We start from the raw sequence: 27,382 nt of genomic DNA, 5'->3' as shown, positions 1-27,382 counted from the left end.
GGTCCTGGGATCGAGGCCCACATCGGGCTCTGTGCTCAGGAGGAAGCCTGCTTCTCCCTCTCCCACTCCCCCTGCTTGTGTTCCCTCTCTCTCTCTGTCTCTCTCTGTCAAATAAATAAAATCTTAAAAAAAAAAAAAGTACTACTGAGTTGCATATTTGAAAGTACTTTGTGAGAGAGTAGATCTTAAAAGTGCTCACCACAAGAAAAAAATTCTATAGCTGTGTGGTGATGGGTATTAACTAGACTTATTTTGTTGATTATTTTACAATATAAACAAATATTGAACCATGTTGTATACCTTACACTAATATAATGTATGTCAGTTATACCTCAGTTTAAAAAATTGATCACAGGGGCGCCTCGGAATAAACTGTTTAATATTTACAAGATGCAATCAGTTGGGCGTCTTACTCTTGGTTTCAGCTTAAGTTGCAATCTCAGTGTCGTGGAATCAAGCCTTGTATCAGGCTCACCACCCAGCATGGAGTGTGCGTGAGATTCTGTCTCTGCCCCTCCAGCTCATGCTCTCTCTCTCTCTCTAAAAATAAAATAAATAATCTTTTTTTAAAATCTATCACAAAAAAAGAAAAGAAGAAAATGAGGGATGCCTGGATGGTTCAGTCAGTTAAGCATCTGCCTTTGGCTCAGGTTATTATCCCAGGGTCTTGGGATTGAGTCCTGCATTGGGCTCCTTGCTCAGGAGGAAGCCTGCTTCTCCCTCTGCCTGTTGCTCCCCCTCCTTGTGCTCTCTCTCTCTGACAAATACATAAAATATTAAAAAAAAATGATATCCATATTTGAAAGAAAGATGTGAAACTGTCTTTATTCATAGGTAATGTTGTCATCTATGTAAAGATCCCACAGAGTCTACAAAAAAAATAACTATGCAAAAAAAAAAAAACCCACTTTATCTCTTAGTTATAATAGGCTAGTGAATCAAATTTTTGCTTATCTGCAAAGATCCATCGTCTCATTTTACTATTTGAAACTTGTTAGGAGAATCAAGGCAGGCATTTCTGTCACTAGTAAAGTGAGAACCAATTAAAAGCTAGGTTTATACATTGTAAGTGAAATGGAAAGTTTACAAAACTGGATTAGATATTTGTATATCTTAAGGAAACTATGTGGTCCTGAATCAGCTTGAACGTTATCTAAAGTTCACTGGGCACCACAGCCCACTTAATGCTATGTATTATGGAATGCCATTATTTATACTACATGCTTTCCCTGTTGTAATATGTCAAGTACATTTCTAATGAATTATTCTATTCTTAAATGGTTTTTTTAATTAAACATTTGTATTATTGCTATAAAAAGATATACTAAAAAGACCCAAGTTTTTTTAATAATAATTCTGTTTACTACTTTTGTTTAAAAAAGGTGGTTAAAAATGTTTTCATAGGGGCGCCTGGGTGGCTCAGTGGGTTAAAGCCTCTGCCTTCGGCTCAGGTCGTGATCCCAGGGTCCTGGGATCGAGCCCCGCATCGGGCTCTCTGCTCAGCAGGGAGCCTGCTTCCCTTCCTCTCTCTCTGGCTGCCTCTCTGCCTACCTGTGATCTCTGTCTGTCAAATAAATAAAATCTTTAAAAAAAAAATAAAAAAAAATGTTTTCATAATGGCTGTAGAGTTTCAAATTTGCAAGATGAAAAGGTTTGATTCATCACAACAAAAATATTAAGATCCCAACTGTAAATCAAAAAGTAAAACACATGTGAAGTGTGTAAGCCTGACGATTCACAGACCTATACCGCTGGGGCAAATAATACATTATGTGTTAATAAAAGAAAAAAGTAAAGCACAGGTTAGAAGCAAAAACAAAAAACATTTGCATAGGACATGTGTTTATTGTAGAAAAAACTTAAATTTTTCTTTTAGATTATAAGGCTATTTATTGCAGCATTTGTTGTAAGGCATCAAAAAAAAAGGAACCAACCCATATGTCGAATAGTAAAGGTTTGGTTGAATAAATTGTTGAATATTTACAAGAGCAAGTTCTATTCAGGAACCTCAAATGATGTTTTAGAAGTGTCATTTATACAGAAAAATTTCAAAATACATGGTTGATAAGAAAAAACAAACTAAGTACCCAAACAGTATGTATTGTTTTTAATTCTTTTAAAAAATTGCTAAGTTGGGGCAACCTGGGTGGCCCAGTTGGTTAAGCATCTGACTCTTGGTTTTAGCACAGGTCATGATCTCATGGATCATGAGATCAAGCCCTGTGTCAGGCTCCCCACTCAGCCAAAAGTCTGCTTGAGATTCTCTCTCTCCCTTTGCTTCTGCCCCTACCCCCCCCAACTGTATACACTCTCTCTCTCTCTCTCAAACAAATATATAAATATATTTTTAAACTTGCTAACTAGGGGCACCTGGGTGGCTCGGTGGGTTAAAGCCTCTGCCTCCGGCTCAGGTCATGATCTCAGGGTCCTGGGATCAAGCCCCGCATTGGGCTCTCTGCTCAGCAGGGAGCCTGCTTCCTCCCTCTCTCTCTACCTGCCTCTCTGCCTACTTGTGATCTCTGTCTGTCAAATAAATAAATAAAATCTTTAAAAAAAATAAAATAAAATAAAATAAAATTGCTAACTAAAGTAGAACTACTAAATCTAAAATTGGCTTACTTCATTGATAAATAACAAATGGTAACAAAGGAGTTGTTTTCGACAAAGGTATTGAAACATTCGTGTGATAATAAGACAAGCATAGTGTAGTTGAAAAAATAATTTCTCTGGAGCCAGACACATCTGGGTTAAATTCTCTTAATGACTTGTGACCTTAGGGGAAAGGAGTCATCGTCTTAGAGGATTTTCTCTTTAAAATGATCTTTACAGGGACGCCTGGGTGGCTCAGTTGGTTGAGCCGCTGCCTTCGGCTCAGGTCGTGATCCCGGGGTCCTGGGATCGAGTCCCGCGTCGGGTTCCTTGCTCGGCAGGGAGTCTGCTTCTCTCGCTGCCTCTGCCTGCCTGCTTGTGTGTACTCTCTCTCTCTCCGGCAAATAAATAAAATCTTAAAAAAAAAAAATTTAAAATGATCTTTACAATACCTTTCTCTCCAAATATTGGTCATGATTAGAGGTATAATGATTGTGTGTCTAGTACAAATGTCTAGCCTTTAGTGGTACTTAATAAGTGATAGCTTTTAGGTTATTATGTGGATTTACCATCAATGGAATTTTTTTTCAAGTATAATTGAGGAAGCATAAAATAACTCTTTATAAGAGAATTTCCTTTAGGGGTTGGTTTGGGGGGTTTGTGTATGTGAAAGAGAAGGGGAGGGAAAGGTTTTGGTGTTTGCATATGTGTGTGAGAGGAAAAAAAAGAATGCTTTTAGAGTGTGGCAGGGGTATTATTGGACCTCATTTAAAATATTTTCACAGAAATGTAAGTGGTATATAATCTTTCAGAAACAATGGCATCTGTTATAAAACTTAAACAAAAAAGCTATACTAGTTCCCAAATTGAAGAACTTGACAGAATAGGGAAGGATTAGTGTTTAGCTTTGGAAAGAAAAAGAAGAATCTAAAAAATATTTTCCAACCTTTAGTAGTTTTGTTATTGCATGGCTATTTTGTATTTAGTTGCTTTTCTGATTTTGAGACACTAACATTTCTATTTATCATTTTAGGTTTTTAGAACGCCTTTTTGAGCGACACATAAAACAAAATAAACATCATTTGGAGGAGGTTTGTCTTTCTTTAGACATTCATTAGAAAAAATTCTAATATGGAAAGAATTTTAAAGTTTTTCCACAGCCTCAAAGAATGCATTAAAGCAAATTTTTTTTTCCCTTGAACCTTTTGTGTGTATGAGGGCGGGGGGTGCAGGGGGTGAAAGAAGTGTTAATCTTGCTGAGATGAGCAGCACTGCAGACAAAAGTAATTCAATTTGACTAGCTTAATTAATGTAATTATTCTTGTCTTGATCCTAGGAAAAAATGCGCCATCTGCTGCATATCCTGAAGATGGACTTGGGCTGCACATCCAGAGAAAACTCAGTAAAGCTGGATGATATTGATATGCTGAATTTACTTGATTTTGAACAGGCTGAGAATTCAGAAGAAGATGAAGATAAAAGCAAACATGATCCCACAATTCAACAGGAACGTCAAGAATACCAAAAAGCTTTGGATATGTTATTGTCTATACCAAAAGATGAGAATGAGAGACTCTCTTCACCAAATGAATTTTTCCTACCCATCTATAAATCAAAGTGCTCAGAAGGGGTTATAATTCAGCAAGTGAATGATGAAACAAATCCTGGACCTTCAGTTTGGGATGACAAAAATCCAAGTGTCTCTGACAGCTTAGCAGACCAGGAGACTTCTGTGAATGTCATCGAAGGGGATAGTGACACGGAAAAGGTGGAGACTTCGAATGAATTATGTTGTCTTAGCACAGAACTCTCCCCAGCTCTTCAATTTCACAGTATCCAAGAGAACAACAGTCAAGACATGGAAGGACCAACTCTTAAAATCATGGAAATGAGCATTGAGGACTGACCTTTGTATGTCTGATCTTCATTAATAAATATCCCAAGTGGCCAGTAATTCAATATTCCTTTTCCTCTGTTTTATTCTTTCATATATTAAGATTTCTGTTTTTGCTTTCTATGCTCTCTAATAAATTACCTTAAATTAGCAGCTTAAAACTACACACATGTATTTATCCTATAATTTCTGTGTGTTAAGAGTTCTGGGTATAACTTAGATGTGTCTGATCTGGGTCTCAAGGCTACAAGCCAAGTGTCACTTGGGGCTATGGTCTCATCTGGAGGCTTGACTGGGGCAAGAATCTGCTTCCAAACTCTTTTCAGGTTGTTGGCAGAATTCCTTTCCCTGTGGCTAGTGAGATATGAAGCCCCATATTATATAACAATCACAGGAATGACTTTCCATCACCTTTGCTACCTTCTTTTAGTTACAACCAAGTCACAGGTCCTGCCCACACTTAATGAGTGGAGATATTATACAAGGGTATGAATGCCAGAAGGTGAGAGTCACAGGGTCCCCCTAGGATCTATTGGCCACGATTTCTAAAGTTGCTCTTCAGGGGAAAATAGTTTACCCAAACATAAGTGATTTTGTATGCAATGGGAAATGGTTTATGACCTGGCATGGATCTTGAAACATTAAGCTTTATCTGTAGTATCTTTAAAGAATTTTTTTTAAATTTATTTGTTTGATAGACAGAGATCACAAGTAGACAGAGAAAGAGAGGGAAGCAGGCTCCCCACCGAGCAGGGAGCCTGATGTGGGGCTCGATCCCAGGACCCTGGGATCATGACCTGAGCCGAAGGCAGAGACTTAATCCACTGAGCCACCCAGGTGCCCCTATCTGTCATATCTTTAATTTCTTCCTTCTCACTTCCCTGCAATATCTGAAGTTTCAAGGCCTTTCTAGTTACCAGTGAGCTAGAGCAGACTGTCAGCTTTCTGAAAAATTGTCCCTTCTTAATGAGGGCAAACATTCTATCAACCCAGTTTGATACTCTCCTCTCGCCCTTGTAGTTCATGAGTAGGATCTTTTCTATTAAGATACGTCTCAGAAGCGCGTCTGGGTGGCTCAGTTGGTTAAGCAACTGCCTTCAGCTCAGGCCATGATCCCAGGGTCCTGGGATCAAGTCCCACATCGGGCTCCCCCTACTCTGTGGGGAGCCTACTTCTGCTCCCTCTGCCTGCCACTGCCCCTGCTTGTGCTCTCTATCTCTGTCAAATAAATAAATAAAATCCTTAAAAAATATATGTCTCAGAAGACTTATCGCTATTGATGTTTTCAACTGGTTATAATAATGTAATTGAATATTTGAGTCCCAGTTTCATGCCTAGGGACTATGAAGAATATATCGATGAAACAAAATAATGATAACCCAGATGTTCTAGAAACTTTGCAATGGCACCCAAGTATCCCAGTCTTCAACTCAGGCTTTTTTCATCCCCGGCCCACACCAGGGTTTTCACAAAGGTAGCATATACCACTGCAGGTATTAGAGATGATTTCTGGTCGAATATAGGTGACAGATCTGTCTCACTCATGGGAGGCTGACTGTCACCACTGTGTTCAGGATTCAGGCTCAGGAACAACTCTAAAGTACATTATGGTGGGGCTGAGCATCCAACCCACTCCTCCCCCAGTGTCTTGGGCCCCACGTCACCCTGCTGCAGCCCTTCTCAGCCCCTCCTATTCCTCAGCTCCCAACTGTGGAATTCTCCACCCTAACTTTTTGAGCAACTCCCGCCTTTTCCATCCTACAATCCTCTTCAACCTCCTAAAGGAGCCTCAACCCTATGCTTGGCTCCCAGCCTGGGTCTCCCCATCAGTCATCCTTCACCCCTCTGTGGGCTCCATCCTTCTCTCAGCCCCCAGGGCTCCTTTCTTCAGTCCCAACCTCACTCTACCACAAAGCCCTTGCCCCATTATCCATGCAACTGCCTCAGACTCCCTGCCCTGGCTCCAGGTTTCCTCCCTTGCCTGAAGCTGCCATCTTGCTTAAGGGGTTCTCAGTAACTGGCTTCTTGCTGGTTCTCCACCCTTTGGGCCCAGCCTCAGCTCTGCCACTGCCTGCTTTGCCATGTCTGCCTTCTCCAACCTCTAACCCAGGGTAGAGCTTTTTGTCTCCAGGACCATGACCCATCCTCATTTTTGTCTCTTTTAGGGTATTTTGTTGTTGTTGTCATTGTCCTCAGGATTCCCTTTAAAATTCAAGCTTAGATGTGTTGGTTTAAAGAAATATCAAGCCAGTCAGCAAAAATATAAGCCAATCCGCAAAGATCAGAGCAGCTTTTACAGGGAAAGACGATTTGCCCAGTGGATCAGTTAGCTTCGAGGTTGCCTATGAATTAATTTTTAATTTACCCTGGGCCCTGGTTTAAGGGTTTGGACTAGATGATCCAAAGATTTTAGGGTTTTGTTTTGTTTTTTTTTTAAGATTTTATTTATTTGAGAGAGAGAAGGAGAGAATGAGCAAGAGACCATGAGCAGGGGCAGCAGCAGAGGGAGAGGGAGAAGCAGGCTCCCTGCTGAGTGGGGGTGGGGGGGAGGAAGCCAACAGGACCCTGGGATCATGACCTGAGTCAAAGGCAGACGCCCAACCAACTGTGCCACCCAGGCACCCCAAGATTTTAGTTTTTATATACCAAAGTTAGCCTTGGCTTAATTCCTTGGGGCTTTAGAAAATATCATTGAGGTAACAAAGATCGGAGAGACTGGTTACCCTTCACGTGCTGACAGGACGCCGTGGGAGGCACCTGCTGGGCCCATCAACTGCAGTGATAGAGGATGCCACCTAATAAGCTGCTTTCCCAGACCTTTTAAAAGCAGCAGATAGGGGCGCCTGGGTGGCTCAGTCGGTTAAGCATTTGCCTTCAGCTCAGATCATGATCCCAGAGTTCTAGGATCGAGTCCTGCATCTGGCTCCTTGGTCAGAGAGGAGCCTGCTTCTCCCTCTCCCTCACCCTCTGCCTGCTCTTCCCCCTACTTGTGCTCTCTCTGCCAAATAAATAAATCTTTAAAAATAAATAAATAAATAAAAGCGGCAGATAGACCTCTTTTGATTTCAGCTCAGTTCGTGATCTCAGGGTCATGAGATGGGGCTATATGCTAGGTGTGGGGCTCTGCTTAACATTTTCTCCCTCTCCCTCTGCCCCTCCTCCCATGTGTGCCTGCATTATGTGCAGACTCTAAAAAGTAAGTAAAGTAATTAAATAGTATAAAGAATAATCCAGTGGGAAATGGGACTAATTATATGCTTCCATGCAATAAGATCTAGAGTGAAAAAAACACAAGCAAAATAGCTTTAATTGTACTAATACCTTCACACATGAATTACAGCTTCAATATTTATTTTCATGGCAAAAACTAATACATTCATTTCACATATATTACAGTCATTCAAACTTTTTTGCCCATTAAATGTACACAATTTTACAAACCAATGACGGTTTAAAAGAATTAAGTTCTTCTGCTTATACATTTTTACATTAATCTCCAGATAGCACTTAAAATTGCTTTTTAAACTATAAAATAATACTAGACAATTCTTTATACTCGCATGTTGAAAAGTTAGAATTCCCAGTGCATTGTTTGAATTATAGGGCCACTTTCTAAGAAAATGTATTTCATATAAATTTTCTCCAAATTTTGGGTTTATTAGATCTGTTAAATCATATTAACTTCTGTTGGAATTTTTACTTAAATAGCTTGCTATTTGATGTTTATTTTTTTTTTAAGATTTTATTTATTAACTTGACACAGAGAGAGAGGGATCACAAGTAGGCAGAGAGGCAGGTGGGGGTTGGGGGTGAGGGGTGGGAAGCAGGCTCCCTGGACCCTGAGATCATGACCTGAGCCCAAGGCAGAGGCTTAACCCACTGAGCCACCCAGGCGCCCCTAAATGGTTATTTTTAAACGATGCTCTGCTAAATTCACTATGGGTAGGGTTTGGATTGCTTCAGTTTTTAACCAGATCATACAATTCAGAAATATACAACAAATTTCTGGTTTGTTACAGTGTAATTCTTCATCTGAGCCAAACTGCATCTTTATTATCTCAGAATACTTCCTCCAGTTAAGCACAAGAGAATGAAACATTGAGGTGTTTTCATAGGAAAATATTTAACATTTGCATGATAAAAATCTGTTTTATATCGTAATGTAAAAAATTATATGAGAATACAGTAAAAAAAGCAAAAATATATTCCAATGGCCCAGTGCCAATCAATCTGTTGAATAAGTATCCAAGCTTTTAAAGAGGCTTGATATACTAATGAAGATTTTTATTTTCCCCCTCATTTTGTGTTGCTTAGAAATTTCATACACTTATAATTGTGTAATAGCTCAAGTCTATGAGAAATTAAGCTACTTACTTTAACATAGAATTGAGAAACTCTAATATGAAAGGGTCCAAGCTGATAGTAACAGAAAAGTTTCAAAATCACTAAGAATCATCCTGCACAGTAACTGCTGCTTCAATTTCTCTGTCCTGCCGTAAAAACCAGACTATACAAATAAAACCCATTAGAGCTCTTCTGGCCTGAAAGTTGTTGCAAATTCTAGTATCTTTTCTCTTCTGTTTGTTTTTGTTTTCTTTCATCTCTTAACTCCGGAGGGTTAACCTGAGTTTTGTACTATTTTTAACCTTGTTTTAAAAAAATCTGTTCTGGAAATAAATTTGTCACTCACCTCTGGAGAATATTTACTTTTTCAAGCTACTTGGGCTTAACCAGTATTTGCACTAGGCTTATTCCAGTAAACCGCAAAACCATTAGATCCTTTTGAGATAATTAACTCCAAGATCAAACTACATTTTGAAAAATATCACGACAGAATAAAGAAAAAGATCTTGTCCCACTCAGTGGTCCATTAATTGCAAGTAATTTCTAATAAACTTCTAGGATGGTCTCCCAGCACTGATCATATATGACTTATGACATTTGCATTCTTCTAAAAAAATGAGTGACTGACCTTCTATCCCTCATTCATTTGTTCAGATTTTCTCAGCTGATGAATGAGCAGGTTGAAACAGAAAGCCAGCTGTCATTAACTCTGTACTAGTCCCATCAACCTAACCCCCAAATTGAGGCCAGATTCGTGTTCTGGTTAACGCAGATAACCCAACATTCTGAATTTCTTTGGCACAGACCTGCTCCTAAGAGTGAATACTGTGTATTTTTCTCCCACAAGTTTTTGAGTGTGAATTTAAAACACACATGCACACTTAAAATGTCCGTAGTGTGGACATTTGACAACTTAGAGTACTGATATTTTCACACAGCCAAAAAACCAAGCAGCTCAGTTAAAATTGTAGCTTTATTACAGTGGCCTTGTATACTGGTATAGCGAGTGTGGGGACACGGTATTATAGATTCAAAGTCAGAGGATTTTGGAGATTTTTTTTTTTAAGATTTTATTTATTTATTTGACAGAGGGACAGAGAGCACAAGTAGGCAGAGAGGCAGGCAGAGAGAGAGGAGGAAGCAGGCTCCCTGCTGAACAGAGAGATGCGATGCAGGGCTCGATCCCAGGACCCTGGAATCATGACCTGAGCTGAAGGCAGAGGCTTTAACCCACTGAACCACCCAGGCGCTCCAGATTTTGGAGATTTTAAGTGTCTTTTTATATGATGCGCCACAAAATGGCTTAATGGAAACTAAAAAATAATGATCAAGTCTTATACAGCTAGTTATTTTCAAAAATTAACATCCATACTGTTAGTTCCATGGTTAGAAGTTCAAAGACAATTATTCCTTTCTTGTCACCCATCTGTATTTCTTGAACTATTGAAGCATAATTTACAGTAAGTGGTTACTATCCCTTAACCCATCAACATATTGGGAGAAGTTTAGGTTTACTCTAGATTTTTGAGAACTATTTTAATTTCTCAAGTATGTGGGGCAATGTAAACATTTCTGGAGACAGACTGTGTGGCCCGACCCTATGTAATGTACGTATGTGACCTACATACCCTTTGCGTGAGAACATTTGCTTGGAACTGTTGCCGCCTCAGCCTGGTGCTGCAGACCTTGAACTTCCTTCGTGGTCCATCCTCTGCTTCCCATTTGTTGACAGTGACAGGAAAGGGAGGGTATTTAGGGGGCAACAGGAAGGGCAGGCAAGTGTAGTGCCAATTCACCCTCCCTCACCCCCACCCTGCTTTCACAGGTGGCGTCCCCGCTCATTTCATCCCACGTCCTGGTCCATCCCCTGTCCTTCATGAGCCATTCAAGTTTCTGTAACGTGTGATGGATGTTCCCTTCTGTGGAGTTCTCTCAGCAAATGCTGTTCTACTCCACCAGCGTCTTGCTGAGGCTTGGGTCCCTACCACCAAACAGAGAATTTGTTCTCGAATCTCACCACCAGGGTGCAGCAGGGAGAAAACTTGCTCTGTGCTTTTCAGAGTTCTGATTGTGACAATTTGGTTCTACACCAAACAAGCTTTGGGAGGATAAACCAGGAGAGTTAACACCCACTTGGACTACTGTTTACAAGGGGAAATACTATTGTTTTTCTCAATAATTCCACACACATCTGAACTTTTAGAGCATAATTTTTATTTGGGAACTGCCTGTAACATACGGAAAACTATGCCACTTTAACCGCCCGAGGACCCCTTCAACTGTTGCCTAAAATCCTTTATCCACTCATCCCCAACACATGCAAACTTTAAACAACTGGGCTTTCTGATTTTTCCTCATTTCTCTATAATTGTAGATACGGGAACGGAGCCCTTATCTAGATGAATTTGAAAAACTCATGTTGTCTCAAGAAATGTTTTTCCAGGGGTGCCTGGGTGGCTCAGTGGTTTAAAGCCTCTGCCTCTGGCTCAGGTCATGATCCCAGGATCCTGGGATCGAGCCCCACATTGGGCTCTCTGCTCAGTAGGGAGCCTGCTTCGTCCTCTCTCTCTCTCTGCCTGCCTCTGCCTACTTGTGATCTCTGTCAAATAAATAAATAAATTAAAAAAAAAAAAAAAAAGAACACGGGATTTAAAAAAAAAAAAACAAACGAAATGTTTTTCCAGGCAAATTCCTAATGTACCTATTCCTCTACTTTTGAAATATCTCTTACCTCAATAAAGAGCCCCCTCCAATTTAGGGTTCTTTTTAAAATAAACAGTTCTAGCTTGTTCCACATGAAATCTTGATGGGAAACAAGTTCCCTAAATTTATATCCCAAAGAGCTCCTTTAAAAAGTCCGATTTCAGGGGCGCCTGAGAGGCTCAGTGGGAGGAGCATGTGACTCCAGATCTCGGGGTGGTGAGTTTGGGCCCCATGTTGGGGGCAGAGATTGCTTTAAATGAATAAATAAATTAAAACTTAAAAAGTCCAATCTTAAAAACAATTTACCATAAACAGTAATTCTTGCTTCCATTTGTTAATGCAAATTTCAAACCCGTTCCTACGGTGCCGCTGACCTCCAGCTGCACATTTTAAAACGTGAGGTTTTATATTATATATATGTAATATATACATATATATTTTCTTAATGTTATGAATATTAACATATTAACCCATCCTGAAGGGGCTGTTTTCTTCTGACGACGAAAGCGTCACAGAAAAGTTGGCCTGCCTGCTGTCATCACTCAGTCCTCCACCCTGACACATACTCTTCCTCTGCCTTTCTGCCTAGACCTTCCTCTTTCTGGAAGCTTCCAAGGAAGCATAGGTCCGTGCACCTTCTGTTTTAATTCTGCCAAAGGGTCTTAAAGGCTAAATACTAGGGTTTTCAGAATACTTCACAGCAGGTGTTCCATAGGAAAGAAAGTAATAATGACTGCACTTGACATTCCTAAGGAGCACTTTCTGTGCTCAAAACTCTCAGCTAGAATATGTCCTCAAAAGACCCCACTCATCAGGAAGACTGATACTAGAGATGCCAAAATCAATCCATTGGAAAACACTGGCTTGTAACCTACTTTTTGTGAAAATGTACATTTTGGTAATTTTGCTATGAAATTTAGAATCTCAAGGAACTAAGAGACACTGGGACAGCAAAGCACTACGTAAGTTTGGCAGAAAGCAACATCCTCGGTTCATATGTGGCAAACCTATGAAGCCTAAACGTTGTACAGTTTGTTCTTGAAGATCACATTAGTTCAAAGTCCAGTAATGTCAATTTTTATTCAGAAATACTTTCATATCCACTAACTGAAAAAGTTTAAATATTCACAAGGGCCAAACATGCAACATTTTAAGAGTGACATTTAAATACTGTAATTAAGCCCTCAGAAGTAATCTACTTGTAATTATTACAACTGGAACACAAATATACCATATATTACTCTTTAGATTTTTGTTTTACAGTATGTTCTTGTCAATGGGACACTTCAAAATGTTTAAACTTGACAGAATAGTATTTCTTAAAAAAACGTACCATGGGAGAAAAAAAAAACACTGAAAATACTCCCATCTTACACGATGTGGAGATGGGAAATATGATCATAAAAACCTCTCATCTCATTCCTCCGGGAGCTCTTTCTCAATATTTACACTTGGGTCCACTGTTATTTAAACCTGACTCTTAAAACAATTTCAGGTTAAAATTAACATTTTATCCCAAAGTGAGCGGTGTGCCCACTTCCAGTATTCGTTTTCACTACTATCTCCTGAATTACCCACTTAAGCGTTGGTTTCTGGGTAACCCAGAGAGAGGCCAATCCACACTGTATGGAGTAAATCCTGTCTCACAGTGGACAACACACAGTCAGTGGTCATGTTCAACTGTGAGTGAAACTGCCTTCAGAGTGAACGTGGAGATCAGAACCATCCCTAGGACACTGCCATTAGGGGAACAGCCCCGAGTGTGGCATTTTGGAAGCTCTGCATTTTAGAGAAACCACCTCAAAAGGAAAAAGGAGATGGTTCCTCAGTGAAACATACCCATTAAGTCCTTACCTACTCAAGTCCCTCTGTGACAAGGCCATCTTAGCCCCGACCAAAGGCCACCTTCTCCCTCTCTAGCTCAGCCACCAGGATGCGATTGATGGAAGGAGGAGGAACCAAGAAGCTAACACTGACCTCAGGGGTGAAGTTAGGGGATCGGGGAGCTAAAACCCCAGCATCTCGTGATTAGAACAGCAATCTATGGGGGCCCCACAAGTAGTCTGGGCTGTAGTTTTGGGAAATGAGGTGAAACTATTACTAACTCTTCCCTTCTTTCAATCAGAAGAAGATAAAACCTCTTCCAGGCTTCTTTTAGTGATACTATAAACCTGACTTTCTTTATCAAAAAAGAACAGAAGTTCAGGTGTAAGAACTCCAAGGAAACAGTGAGTCACGGAGAGTGACTTGAACTTCCCGGCAGGTACCTACCTACCCACCGCCCAGCCCCCACTCTCCACCCCAGCCTCTCAGTGGGAGCAGAGTTAATACTGCACTTCTGTCAAAGGCATCTCACACCTGCCATCCTGCATTTACACCACACTTACCCCTGCCCTGACCACCCACGTACGCTTAGCCCTTCTCGCTTCCAAACACGTCTGGATATCCACTGTTAGCGTCTCATCTATCAAGCAACATATATATTAAAATTCAGATTTGTCTTTAACAACAAAGTGCTTAAAACCAACCTAGGCAATTGTTTTTCACTTCAGTTTCAACCAGTAAGATCAAACTGGTTTAGGTTTACAAATAATACTGAAAAAAATAGTGACTCTGAGTATTGTCTTACATTTCCAATAATGTGCCTTCATTCCCGACTCTCTCTTACAGTAATGGGTTCATTTCAGTACCTTAATGAGTTGAACTCTTGTTTGCAAAATAGAGAAGGTACAAATATATAGAATATTCTAGAATAAAAAATTTTCTGAATATAAAAATGCTTTCTATGTTTCAAAATAACACTTTTAGATTCTTCTTGTAGTTTTAGGTTTGGTAACTAAACTGTTAAGTTTTTTAAAAAAATAACAGGAGATAGTAGCATGGCTTTAAATACAAACTTACATAGGAACTAATCACATGTAGACCATCCCCGTGCAAGGTTTCTCAACAAGAAAGCCCCAAATACTTAAGTCATAAAATAAAATTCCAAGACATCCAAGCTAGAAATCGATGCGCCTTCCTGACTGCCAGAGTTGCCCTGCACAGCTTCAGTACAACAGAGAACTATCTGGAAAACCACCTCCACGAAGTATGCAAGTGCCACCAATCGGACAGACGTGAGTGGGCAAGGCCCCAGGGACCACGTCCTCCTCCGTCAGCCCTTCCCCAGCCCTGGGCTCCACAGGTCTCCCGTTGTCTCGCCGTTGTCCAGGCGCTGTCAAGGTGCTGCTCGTGGCCCAGGCTGGCAGCCGCAGGGAGGTCCGAGTCAGGCGCTCTGGTCAGCTGTCAGCGTGTCGCCCCATCAGTCCCAGTCCTGAACTGTGGGAGCTCAGATGAGCCTGGAGCTCTTGAGGAACTGAATGAGGACGCGGTACACGAACGTGTACTGGCACAGCGTCTGCACCATCATCATCCTCTGCTGCCTCAGCATGTCCAGCCCCCTTGGGATGTCCAGCACCTGGAAAGAGAGGCAACCATGAGCGGATGCAGGCCCCTCCAGAGACGGGAGCAGTCCTAGCAGAAGTCCGGTCAAGATCCACACACTGTCCTAGCCCAGCACCTTCTAGAAGAAGCCTCCGGGGAACGTGCCCCGAGAGCACTGGTAGGCCACTAGCCCATTTCTTCCCCAGCCTTGTGCCCAGCCCGCTTCTCCCTCAACCACCAAGGACATACATACCTCATTGTGTTCCAGGCAGGCGATCATGATCTCTGACAAAATGACAACTCCAGTCCTTCCCACCCCAGCACTGCAATGGACCAGCAACGGAGGGTTGGGGCTCTTTGGTTCACTGGTACTATTTGTATGGCGTCGAACAGACTGGATCTCCTCAAGGTATGCTGTGAAATATCAATGGAACAGAGAAATATGCAAGGATTAAGGCCCATCAAACTGACAGTTTTCAGATTATCATCACTGATTGGAAGGACTCTGGATAAAGAGCACCGGGTGCCAGTTAACCAGCCCCAAAGGCAGTGTGATCATGGGCGAGTCACTGCCTCTGCCCTGCTACAAAATGTGATGGAGAAGACAGTCTCTGAGAGTCCTTCTACTCGCCACTAAATCATACTCTAAAAACTTTTCTCTGTTAAGCTTCCTCTAAACACTTGAAGCCTTTACTTTAAAGCAAGTCCAGGGCGCCCGGGGGACTCAGCATGTTGAGCATCTGCCTCGGGCTAGGGCTATGATCCCAGGGTCCTGGATGGAGCCCAGCCGGGAGCCTGCTTCCCCCTCTGCCTCTACCGCTACCCCCCAGCTCGTGCCCTCCCTTTCAAATAAATGAATAAAACCTTTAAAAATAATAATAAAATACCGCAAGTCCAAAGCTTCTATTAGCCATCCTAAAGGAAATACTTGAGGAGTGACGTCTTGCTCCAAGCGCATGACCAGAGCGGAGGCTGTGCAGGGTATGAAGACACTTACATAAAAATCCCTTGAGGTCCTCGGGACAGCCGTGCTCAGGCCAGTCTGTGTACTGGAGATGCCAGACCGTCCTCTCTTGACCTGTAAGGAGGTGCTTCATCTTCAGGCCCGTGGTGGCGTAGCAGCCAGAGTCGGTGCGGAAGCGGGTGGTGATCTTAAATCTCCCGTAGGTGACGGTGTTGTGCCGGGAACCCAGCCGAGGCCAGTACCTGAAGCTCTTCTCCCTCCCGCCCTCCTGTGAAGGACACAGGCGGTCAGAAGCCAAGAGCAGGTCCAGCCAAGGGCAGCCCTCATACAGACCGCGCACCCGAGAAGCAGGACGGCAACCCGGCCTGCCTCCTGCTTTAGGTAAAGGTCAGGGCCCCATGATCGAAGGGCCCCATGTTCTCAGGCAGAGAAAATCAACAACGGGACAGGAGAACTCACCTCTTCCACGGTCACCATTGCTATGATGGCGACTCCCTGTTCCCACACCATCTGCCAAAAATCCTGACAGGTATTCTGCAGCGGCCCCTGTGTGGCAATATAATCCCACTCAATTCCACTGACAGAGACCTGAAATTAGAAAACGGGTTTTAAAAAATTAATGTGTGGTGCACCTGCGTGGCTCAGTCGGTTCAGCGGCCGACTCTTGGTTTTGACTCAGGTCGTGATCTCAGGGTCATGGGATCGAGCCCCACGCTGGGGGCTGCACCCTGTGGGGAGTCTGCCTGGGATTCTCTCTCTCTCCCTCTGCCCCTCCTCCCCCACTCTCTCTAAATAAATCTTTAAATATTAATTAATGTGTATGCATATATGGATGTATGCATATTTGTTTATGGTAGTACTAAAAAGACGAGCTGAATTACTCAGAATAAAGGTGTAGCTCTTATCCTTTTTCCTTGTTAATACAATTCCCATTACTACCTGTTTATAAACTTACACACTCTGAATGCACATGATATGTATGTGACCTGGGACAATATGCTTAACCTCTTTGCCTCTCTGCTCTCATCTGTAAAATAGAAATGCCGTGTACCTGTATAGGGCCACTGGCAGAATTAAGTGAGTCAATGTATCTGGTGCCTGCGCATAATAGGTTCTCAATAAATAGCTGTTACTGCTGCTGATATAAAAATATCCACATCACAGTATCCTAAAGTACAAACACAGTTTCCCCTCATGAAGTACTAAACACATTGGGAAAACTAGTAACAATTAAGTCAAAACTGGGGTTAAATACCAGATTTCTAGGACAGAAAAAAATACTCCTGCTTAAAGTGGTCTCGCCTCTGAACTTCTGAGTCCAGATCACCACACCCCCCCCCCCGCCACCCCCCGAATGATACTAAGTTTCCACCTGAGCCCGCACCTCCCTGAGAACGGGCTAAGGTAGGCAGTGGTGTCTGGGTCTGTAGCCAGGAGAGCTGGTTAAAGGCCATGCCCACTGACATTCGGGGATCACAGTGGCGCTTCCCAAGGGCCCTGCGCTGCTCAGCCCACAGCCACACTCCGCTGGAGTCCCGGCTGGACCCCCTCACTGAGGGCGGGCTCCAGCCAGCAAGGGGCGGGGGTCTGTGGCCCAAGGGGCAGGAGTCAGGGCTTTATTCCAAGGAAAGCATGAGGAGGCCCCAAGCTGGTTAAGTGGCAGACCCTGGAGTTCTGAGGCTCAGCTGCCTTCCCTGGCGGTCAGCTGGCCCCTGAAGATTCTGCAATACCCACATAGGACGACAACTTTCTTCAGTTCTCACCCATCCCGTCATTAGAGGCTGGATGAGTTACTGCACAGAAATGCTCAGCTTTTAAATAAATTATACCTACATCAACAAGCGCACATGCTTATTCTCCGATATTACCAAGGGCAAAAGCTTTAGCAAGAGGACCGCCAGGTCCCTGAAAGCCTCAAGCGTGAACCTGTGCTCATCAAATATCACTTGCACACAAAATAAAATGTGGGAAAGAAGAAAAATTCCTGACCTGGATACTTCCTCATTCACTCCCAATAAGGAAACATCTCCTTCCCCAAATAAAAGCACGTGATCTCCAACCAGCACAAACAAAAGGGACAATGCTGCAGGACAGCACCCTGCTTTCATTGTGGCCCAGTTGGGAATCATCATCACTTTCCCCCCCTTTTATTTTTTAAGATTTTATTTATTTATTTGACAGAGAGATCACAAGTAGGCAGAGAGACAGACATGCAGAGAGAGAGAGAAGCAGGCTCCCCGCTGAGCAGAAATCCCGATGCAGGGCTCAATCCCAGGACCCTGGGATCATGACCTGAGCGGAAGGCAGAGGCTTTACCCCACTGAGCCACCCAGGTGCCCCTATCATCACTTTTCGCATCTTAATGGGTGGACCATTACCCCAGTTAAATGGCATAACACTGTCTCTAGGGGAAAAGTGCGCTGCTTCTCCAAAGGACAAACAATCTTGAAAAGTGGTCACAGGGAAAAAAACAAAAAGAGCAGATGCCACTGTTTTAAGGAAGAGCTTTGGTGACTACATTAAAAAACCCAGACAGGGCACCTGGGTGGCTCAGCGGGTTCAGCTTCCCACTCTTGGTCTGAGCTCAGGTCAGGATCTCAGGGTTTCAAGACCGGGCTCTGTGCTGAATGGGGAGTGTGCTGTGGACCCTCTTCCTCTCCCTCTGTTCCTCCCCAGCTCTCTCTCTAAAATAAACAAACCCAGACACCTTTGTCACAGAAGAGTCAGTGCGGGTATGTGATAACAGAAAACTAGCAATTCTGCCGCTCTGGAGAGAATTTATGAGCCAGAACGAGATCTTCAGATTTAGAAGAACAAAGGCCTAAGGTCAGGCCAAAGAGGCCTCTCTCAGTCCCGGCCACAGTGTCGGGGGCAGAGGAGCTTAGCACCTGGGAGAGGAACACAGCTTTGGCTCTGTTGGTAAACACTTCCTATCCAGCCCGGGAGTACAGATTTCCCATCTTATAACGTAATTTGTCACAATGGCTCCAACTACGCTGTTCTTAGAATACAGATGTGAACACAGTTCTTATCATTCCTGTAACTGAACTGGCAATTTCACAGCCGTCACCGCCCGGCCCGCTCCTCTCACCTTAATATGGGACGCGTTGATGTAGCCAGTATTGTTTTCTTTAGTTGGGACAAGCTCCACTCTGGCATCGTCGTAAGGAAGGACATCTTGGAATCGATTTCTTTCTGCGTTTTCAGGGAGTCGTGCTATGGAGCACTCCCCGTCAACTAGCCGTTTTTTAAGAATTTTTTCATATTCTGTGAACACCATTCCCTGTTCTAACCGCTGTTCCAGAATTTTACACTGTAAAATGGAACACGTGGAATAATATGAGTATCGTCACCTGTCCGAGCAGCACTCCGAAGGCACATCTGAAATCTTGTTTTCACTTCAAGTTTAGAAATTATCTAGTATTGAAAACTCTAGATGAAATCAAAGCTAAATTCGTAACAAGCCGTAACGGGAAGAGTTAAAGTAACAAAACCATGTTGTTGGTGAGATGCAGAAGGTCGAGTTCTGTTTAAAGGTGAAAACTGGCCAACAGTAATTTGAATTCATTTTCTCTAAGTCTATGGTCAGTTTTGTGACTCCTAAGGAAGAGAAAGTTCTCCTGGAGAAGAGTAAATCCTAGAGTAGGAGAATCAATTCCAACTGCTATGAACAAATGCTTCAGTTTTCTAATCTATGGTATAGAAAAACTGAAAAAAGTGGGAAATATCAAAATTATCTCCAGGATCCTGTTGTAAGCAAATTAATTTTTACTTAGCATTAATTCATGCCTGTCTGATTTTGATATAGTAAAACCTCATAGCAAATATACATTGGTCACAAAGAAAGTCATGAAAAATTCAGTAACTGTTGACTCCTAAGATAAATTTTCGATCCAATGACAGCAGGCAATGTGTGCTCCCTTCCCCGGGTGTACTCATATGGACCTATAGAATTCCTCTAATTTAAAGCCATCAGAAACCAAGACTGCTGCGGACGACCAGAAGAAGGTAAAGAACAGTAAGGACAGTCAGGGACAAACAAACAAAAAATCAACATTTACTCCAAAATGATCTATTAACATATTAGACTTGCCCCAATTTTGACATCCAGATTATAAAATACTTAACACTCATTTATGATAATTGGATGTATTAGCAAATTCATTAAAATCTGAAGAAGGCATTTTTGTAGCATCTTATGGACGGTCCCAGAGAAAGCACACTGCTTGGTCCATACATCTGGTACATACCCTCTCGTCATTGGTGGCTCTGGCAGGCACTTCCTTTCCTTCATCAGGCAGAGGCAGTCGAGATAGGGAGAGTCCATTTAGGGCAGCCAATTTGAGAGGACCAATTTTTTTTGCATCTACCCGGCTCTTTTTCATTCCCTATAAAAATATTTACATGTATATATGACATATACACAAATGCAGCTCCCTCGAAAGAAACTTCTGTGGACTGAAGACTGGAAACAAGTGGAAGGAGTGCTCTTCTTCACCAACCACCACAGGAGAGAGTACACTCCACACACACATTTGTTTAACAAACACTGGGAGGAAGACGTTCCTTTCAAGGCCAAAGCCCTGATAAGTATTGCAGATAGAGAAGATTTTGAATGCAATTCGTTTCAAGTCTCTGTTGTAATGAGAGGTGAGGCTTCATTCAGGCAGACAGCATTCTTTCACAGAACTCCCAAAATTTCAAAACATGACACGCACACAAAAATCAGCGACAGTCCACTAAAAGGGTTTTAAATGCAGCTGCATGATTGCGATAGGCTGTTTTTTTGTTTTTGTTTTTTTTTTTAAGATATAAACTAGTTCTTTAAATCGTTCCTGAAAATGTTTTCTGCGGTCACTTTCCCAACATTCTGTTGCAGAATGGGGTGACCTGGGTTGGATCACTACATCTCAAAACTGCCACATTTTTAACCAGGAAAAGACAACAGGACTGGTATCTCCAAAGTGACACCAGGAAGACAATACAGGACAGTCTCCTAACATGACTATTGAAGTAATGATCTTCCTCTCTACGGCAGACAAGCCCAAGGTGGCGAAGTCTCCTCGGACATTCTACACCTCCTTGGAAGCTTTAATCACTACGACAGCAGCCCCCTTGTTTGACAGCAATGGTTTTCTCAGTTCCGTCTCCCAAATGAAATCAGCTTTACTCCAGCCCTACCTGCCTGGGAGGGAGAGGCTGAAAGGTTGCTGCCTAGGCTACAATGTCATTCATGATTCTTACTTGTGCAGAAAACCCCGGTTTGCTGCTGTTTAACAAGTGGCTGGGGCAGGGCGGAGCGGGGGAGGGTCAGGGGCGGGTGGTGGGAGTCTGCCAGGCAAAGTTGTCCAGTTGCCATGGTGCAAATACTCCCACCACGGCCAATTTCAAGCTGCCAATGTGACATCAAGGGGCTCACAAGACTCCTGAAAACTCAAGCCAGCCCTGGCCCACCAGGACAGGGTGGCTCCAGCTCTCCTCTGCCTGAGAATGAGGTCAGGAGGCCGCCGCCCCACATGCCCCATGGAACTGATTGGCTGGAAGGTCCGGGTTAAAGCCAGGATGTGAAGAAAGACACATATTATCAAAACCAGGACCTCCTTCGGGGCACCGCCCCACAGTGATTTCTGTGAGAACCCCCAGCCGGCACTCAAGCTTGCATAGGCGGGAAATCTATACCTCAGCCCACTGGTTTTCAGATAGCAATCAAGTTCCTGGAGGTGGAGAAGGGTGGAGAACTCGAAAATGTTTCTGCTTGTCTGCAATTTAGTTTTTAATACTAAACTCCCATAGCCTTAATTCATGTTAGTATGTAAACTCGGTGTCAGTGGTGACACTGAAGGTCACGGCAACCCCATGTTACTATGAGGAGACCCAGGGGCTTAGCAGGGGGTTGAGCTCTTCCGTTCTCGGGCAGCCAGGATGATGCAACCTCAGGGTAATAAGATAACTTCGCCTGAGCATTTTCCATGTGCCAGGACCTCATTTATCCTGCAACAACTCTCTGGGGTCAACTTCCCTTACAGAAGAGAAAGCAGAGTCAGAGAGATGGGACAGCTTGCCCAAGGTCACAAAGCTGCCTTGTTATAAATGGTAATTGGGGTCAAAACAATAAAAACCTTTCCTTAAAGTCAGCTATGCCCCATCATAGAATTTACAAAGCATTTTTCATGCCTACCCTTCTGGGGGACTTCCCACAGCAGGAAGAGCAGGGGAGACTGTCCCTATGCCACAGACGGAGATGAGGTTCTGGTGCTGCCAGGTCCAGCCCACCGGAGGGTCTAGCCTGAGACCCAGGTTCTTCCACTCTTAGGTCCTAGACCTTTCCCCAAAGCCACAGCTCCTCTTCAAGCAAGGAGAATCCATTATGCCAAAGAAGGGGAGCAAAACTGTACTAATACTGTGGGTTTTCAAAGTCAGCGAGGGAGAAAACTTGTATTTTTAGAGAACCAAACTCATCAAAAGCCTCAGATTTAGGGGATGTTGCTATATCCCATTCAAAAGGTACAGGGACAAGACGCTTAAATAGTGGACTATACAAAAAACAAGTATCATTTGGGGAAGACTCGGGTCACACATAAAAATGGTGGATAGTTTTGGGGCACTTGGGTGGCTCAGTCAGTTAAGCATCTGACTCTTGATTTCAGCTCAGGTCATGATCTCAAGGTGGGGAGGTGGAGCCCCACATCAGGCTCCGTGCGTAGCGCATGGAGCCTGCTTAAGATTATGTCTCTCCCTCTCCCTCTGACCCTCCCCCCGCATGCTCTCTCCCAAAAACAAAAAATCAAAAAAGATGGACAGTTCTTGATGTAATTAGGAAAAGAGTATTAACTATGAAAAGGACCACCTGGACAGGGACTCAGATAGAATTACCTTTCAGAGCCACATCCGTACCCCGTTTCCACCCTGAATCATTGATCATGAGTCCACACCTTCTACTCCAGAGGACCTGAGACACTGGTCTTTACTGTTCAGGTAGGTCAGAATGTAAGCCCAAGAAAAATTAAGCTTAAAATGCAAACCCCAGATTCACTAAAAGCAAACACACTTAAATCGACAGCACTATTGTAAGTGGTTTCAGTCTACATCTACTAATCAATTTCATACACACTGTAAAACTGCATGAATTTTATTCCTGTTCATGAAGATAATACTATAGTTGTGATGGGTCCTCAAGTCTGAGTGTGCAGACTATTAGAGATGAGGAGTCCTAGCTCCTAGGGCATTGGGAGTTAGAGACAGAATGCAGAGACTGATTAATCACTTTAGCTCAATCAGAGGGCAGGGCTCCAGGCATGGAGACTTGGGCAAAGAAGGAGCTAGAAACCCGAGCAATGCCGCAAGAGGACAGAGTGGCCACACAGAAATGGTAAAGGCACAAACGCGTGGCCAGTGCTTGGGGACTTTAAAAGTCTCAGTGGAAAGACAGAAAACAGCTAGATAAGCAATAACTACTTAATAAAATAATATATACAAAATACCTCAATGCAATACAGTGTAGAAGATCAGACAGTAGTTTGCAGGGATAAACATGGGTTTAAAATCCCAGTTCAGTCACCCACTAGCTGTGTGACCTTGGAAAAGTTACTTAACGTCTCAGAGTCTGCTTTCTCTTCTGAAGGAACAATAGGCCTGTTGTATGCTGGATACACCTCCGAACTCCATAAATCCTCGAGGAATGGCTGCTAGAGATGATATTATGTTCTTTTATATTCTGCTTCAAATAAATAAAAGGGCAACTCATGGTTATTTATTATAACGAGTATCAAAGAGTTGCATTTTCTACAAGGAACTCTGGGCTTTGGGCTCTCAGTTCACTTAATCTTTCTTTTAAAGAGACCCGGAGCTCTGGAATGTTTTGTCCTGACAAAGTGCCACCTTCCCAACTCCAGAATCGCCCTGCGGCCCTCAGAGATCATGGCCGGCAACTGGAGCTGGAGCCACACACTCGGACATCAGCAACACCTCCCTCGGGAGAGGCTTCACTCTGACACCACGCGGCAAACGGGACAACGCCCGCACCGGGCATCACCACACCGCGCATCACCACACCGCGTTTCTAACCCGGGGCTAACAAAGCAACCCACCTCAAACCCGCCAAACCTCAACTTCCTTTTCCTTAACGCTGCTTGCTAAACCTCTCCTTCCTTCCTTCCTTCCACTCCATCCCCCGGGGCCTTCCCGAGTCCACCTCCTCCCTTCCTCTAATCCATTATCTCCAGCAAACCCGCTACAATGCTAATCGATCCCCCTTATTTCCATAGATAATCCAAGTGTTCCAAATACGACAGAGAGAATGGGGGGGATGAAAAGAGCTGGAAGAAACAACAGTCAGAGCGGAGACGCTGGGAGGGCCGCGCGGCCCGATCGCGCACAGCGGCGCACTGCTTACCCCTAGCGGCGGAAGGCCTTCCACGACGTTCTTCTTCCCCGAGAGGAGGTCGGACACCGGCCGCTGCTTCAGGGAGTCCCTCCTGGCTCGGTAGCGCCCCGACGTGGTGAGGTCGGACTCGGACATGGAGGGCGTGAGCACCCCCTCTCTGCGGGGCCGGAGGGCCTCCCCGAGTGGGGGTGCAGGCTCGCGGCCATGCAGGGGGCCCGGGCCCGGCGCGGTGGGGGTGGAGGCGCAGGGGCCGCGGGAGGGGCCCGGCGGGGGTTCCGGGGAGTGGTGGCCCCGGGGCGCGCGGGCCTGGGGAAAGGGCACCGCCAGCGAGGCCATCTCCTCGTCCAGGTCCTCCTCGTCCTCACTGCTGTGGATCAGCATGGTGGCGTCGGAGAGAGACTTCTTGTGGCCGTAGCCCAGGCCTCCCCGCTCGTCCGCCGGGCGCCGCTCGGCCCTGTCGGGGCAGCAGCCGTGCTGGGAGCCTGCCGAGACGGGCCTGGGCGGCGGGTCCGCGGCGGACGCGGACAGGGTGCGCTCCTTGAGCCGCAGGCCCTCGAGGCTGTGCGCCAACCCCGCCACCTCGATGCTGTTCCTCTTGTGCAGGTGCGCGCGCCGGGCGGCCGTGAGCGGCTCGCTGACCTCCTGCAGGGAGTGCGCCACCGGCAGACTGGCCTCCTGGAACGTCTGCACCGAGTGGTGCACGCGCCGGGTGATGAGGTCCGGGTTGCTGCTGCTGATATACAGGTGGCGGGACAGGTCTGGGGTGCTGTTGGCAGGCCGCGGGGGCGGGTAGGGCGGGGGTGGGCGATACACCTGCGTCCGCATGATGTTAGGGGCCGGGTAGTCCTGCGCCTGCAGCTGCACGTTGGTCAGCTCGGGCACACTGACTGCACCCACCACGGGCCGCCGCTCGGCGGGGTGCGGGTATGGAGACGGGCTGTGGAAGCTGTAGTTCAGGCTGAACGGGTAGTGGGCCGACTGCGGGGAGGCGAAGTGGGCGTGCTCCCGAATCTCCGGCTGGCTGTAGACCAGCGCGTCGGGCCTGCTGTAGGCATACGAGCTGCCGATGTTGAGGTTTCGCAGCGAGTGGCTCTGTCTCTCGGCGTGCACCATTCCTCTATTGAGCTGCTTCATCACCGTCTCGTAATCTGGGGTCGGGCGGTAGGACGGGGGGATCAGGGCGCTGTGCCGGTGTGACGGCACGTAGTCGGGTCTCATGACGTCACTGCCCGTGATGCTCGGGTTAGAGGACATGGGGGAGGGCTGCAGGTAGGGCTGCGCGTTGTTCAGGGAGTTAGTGCTGTGCGCACTGTATACACTGCCGTTTCGGATCCGACCGTTGAGGTCAATCTGGGCTCGATCCAGACTTGTCAGAGAGTGACAATAGTATCCATTCTGACTGGTGGCAAAGAGGTTATCTGGGAATCACACACATTTAAAATGTACTTTAAAATGAGATTTTAAGATGTATAAATTGCACCAATGACTCTAGGCAAATACTGAGACAGGCCCTGAACGTTGATCACACTTTCAGTGTAGCTTACAAAAATCCATGCAGAAATAACCTGGCCTTATCCAGACTCCCTGAATGACTGGGCATATCATTTCCCAGAGTTCTGGCATCCGCATCTATAGAATAGTGATGGCTTGCCTACCCTAAGGCTGGTATTCAGGATTTGGCCCCCAATAAAGATTAACCAAATCAAAATCCAATATTAAGAGTACAGATTATTATAAAATATTGTCTTTTTTTGAAAATCAAAAACATGTGTTTTGGTAGAACTGAAACACTTTCTGGAACTCTGGGTGGCTGGAGGCAGAGATACTGTTCAAGGCATTGGACCACGAACTGCTCTCTCCCCTGGTACGGATGTGGGACTCACTGATGCTGAATTAGTTCAAGCACCAACCACCTGCAAAAAACCTCCTTAAGTAGGATTCTGGGTTTTCCGTATGGGTTCTTCTAGAGTGAAGACAAAAACAACAGCTCCACAGGCTCTACTTCTCCAGGCCCAACAATATCATCAGTTGCTGTAAACCTCACCGAGGCCAGAAGCCATTCACACCTGCCCCCCTCCACTCTGGCCCCCACACTCCAGTGGGATGGGGATCCCCAAGCAGCAGAATCGGAAGCACCGTCTAATCTACAGTGGCTGCCTGTGTGCCTGGTGGGGCTGGAAGGAGGCACATTTCTTCTGTCCGATCTGTAGTTCACCGGAAACACCATCACTACTGAGGGTGATTCCTGACACTTCAAAGAGCAGCAGTCAGGTCCTTCAGAGAACAGTTGCCTTTCAAAAGTATTCTTTCTGGGACTCAAGAGCTGTGTAATGGTTTACGTGACTAGTGATGATCAAAGCAACTATATCATTGTTGAGCATGTGGATGTTATGCAGGTGGCACGCAAGCCGGTAAGAAACGGTGCTCAGTCCATCACTGCATTGTTCCTGCAGACCCCGAAGCTTCCCGGTCCTGGTACTGCTCCCACACCTGGAAGGCTCGGCTACCTCCGAGTCCCTGGAGTCCCCCTTTCTCACTGCCACCACAGCTCAGGTCCTGACCCCAGCCTATTGGCACAGGCATAGTACCCACCCCTCCTGGGCTCCTCCCTACACCCAGCAAACCATCCCTTTGTGAGCCCATGTGTGTGAAAGACTATGCTGATGGGAGGAAAAGATGACTGGAATCCAGGTGAGTAAAGGGGAGAGATGTATACCACCACCACAGTTCAAGGACAAGTTACACTATGAGATTAAGTGTGACAGGGGCCCACATGGGAGGAGGGAAGAATTATTTCCAGCTTGGGCTGGGTTGATGGGGTCAAGAACAACCCCAAGGAGGACACAGCATTCGGGTAGTCTGTGTGGGTGGGGAGGGCGTGTCCAGCGTCCGGCAGCAGCCAGTGTGCACAGGATTACCCATCTTCACCCCTGGGTGTCAGTCAGGCATAGTCACTGACTAGCAGTGGTCAAGGGAAAGACAGCAGAGGGTTGAGAGCCAGTTTCCATGCTCCCTCCCCACCCCCACCATGACCAACATTCCAGATGGAGGAGGCTCCTCTAGCCAAAACGCCCAAGGCAGG

At 44.9% G+C, this 27,382-nt stretch overlaps 2 protein-coding genes across 3 annotated transcripts in view; one reads left to right on the top strand and one right to left on the bottom strand.

The window, feature by feature from the left end:
- SPATA7 (spermatogenesis associated 7) overlaps positions 1 to 4,648 on the top strand; it is a 41,028-nt gene extending 36,380 nt beyond the window's left edge. For both annotated transcript variants that reach the window (XM_080809176.1, XM_080809175.1), the window contains exons 11-12: positions 3,623 to 3,680; positions 3,926 to 4,648. In XM_080809176.1, the coding sequence (XP_080665302.1) occupies positions 3,623 to 3,680; positions 3,926 to 4,495 (628 nt within the window). In that variant the 3' untranslated portion in view covers positions 4,496 to 4,648. The remainder of the gene's footprint in view (positions 1 to 3,622; positions 3,681 to 3,925) is intronic.
- A 6,303-nt stretch (positions 4,649 to 10,951) lies between these two features.
- The window catches only part of PTPN21 (protein tyrosine phosphatase non-receptor type 21), a gene marked incomplete at its 5' end in the record, with an annotated part of 71,124 nt that continues 54,693 nt past the window's right edge, over positions 10,952 to 27,382 (bottom strand). The window contains 7 exons of the mRNA XM_080808131.1: positions 10,952 to 14,987; positions 15,207 to 15,367; positions 15,951 to 16,185; positions 16,377 to 16,505; positions 19,009 to 19,230; positions 20,168 to 20,305; positions 24,310 to 25,718. Coding sequence (XP_080664257.1) covers positions 14,859 to 14,987; positions 15,207 to 15,367; positions 15,951 to 16,185; positions 16,377 to 16,505; positions 19,009 to 19,230; positions 20,168 to 20,305; positions 24,310 to 25,718 — 2,423 coding nt within the window. The 3' untranslated portion in view covers positions 10,952 to 14,858. The remainder of the gene's footprint in view (positions 14,988 to 15,206; positions 15,368 to 15,950; positions 16,186 to 16,376; positions 16,506 to 19,008; positions 19,231 to 20,167; positions 20,306 to 24,309; positions 25,719 to 27,382) is intronic.

This window comes from Martes martes (genome assembly GCF_963455335.1).
Source record: "Martes martes genome assembly, chromosome: 7".
Lineage (NCBI taxonomy): Eukaryota > Metazoa > Chordata > Mammalia > Carnivora > Mustelidae > Martes > Martes martes.
Note: the sequence above shows the minus strand (reverse complement) of the source record. Positions and strands in the feature narration are given on the sequence as shown.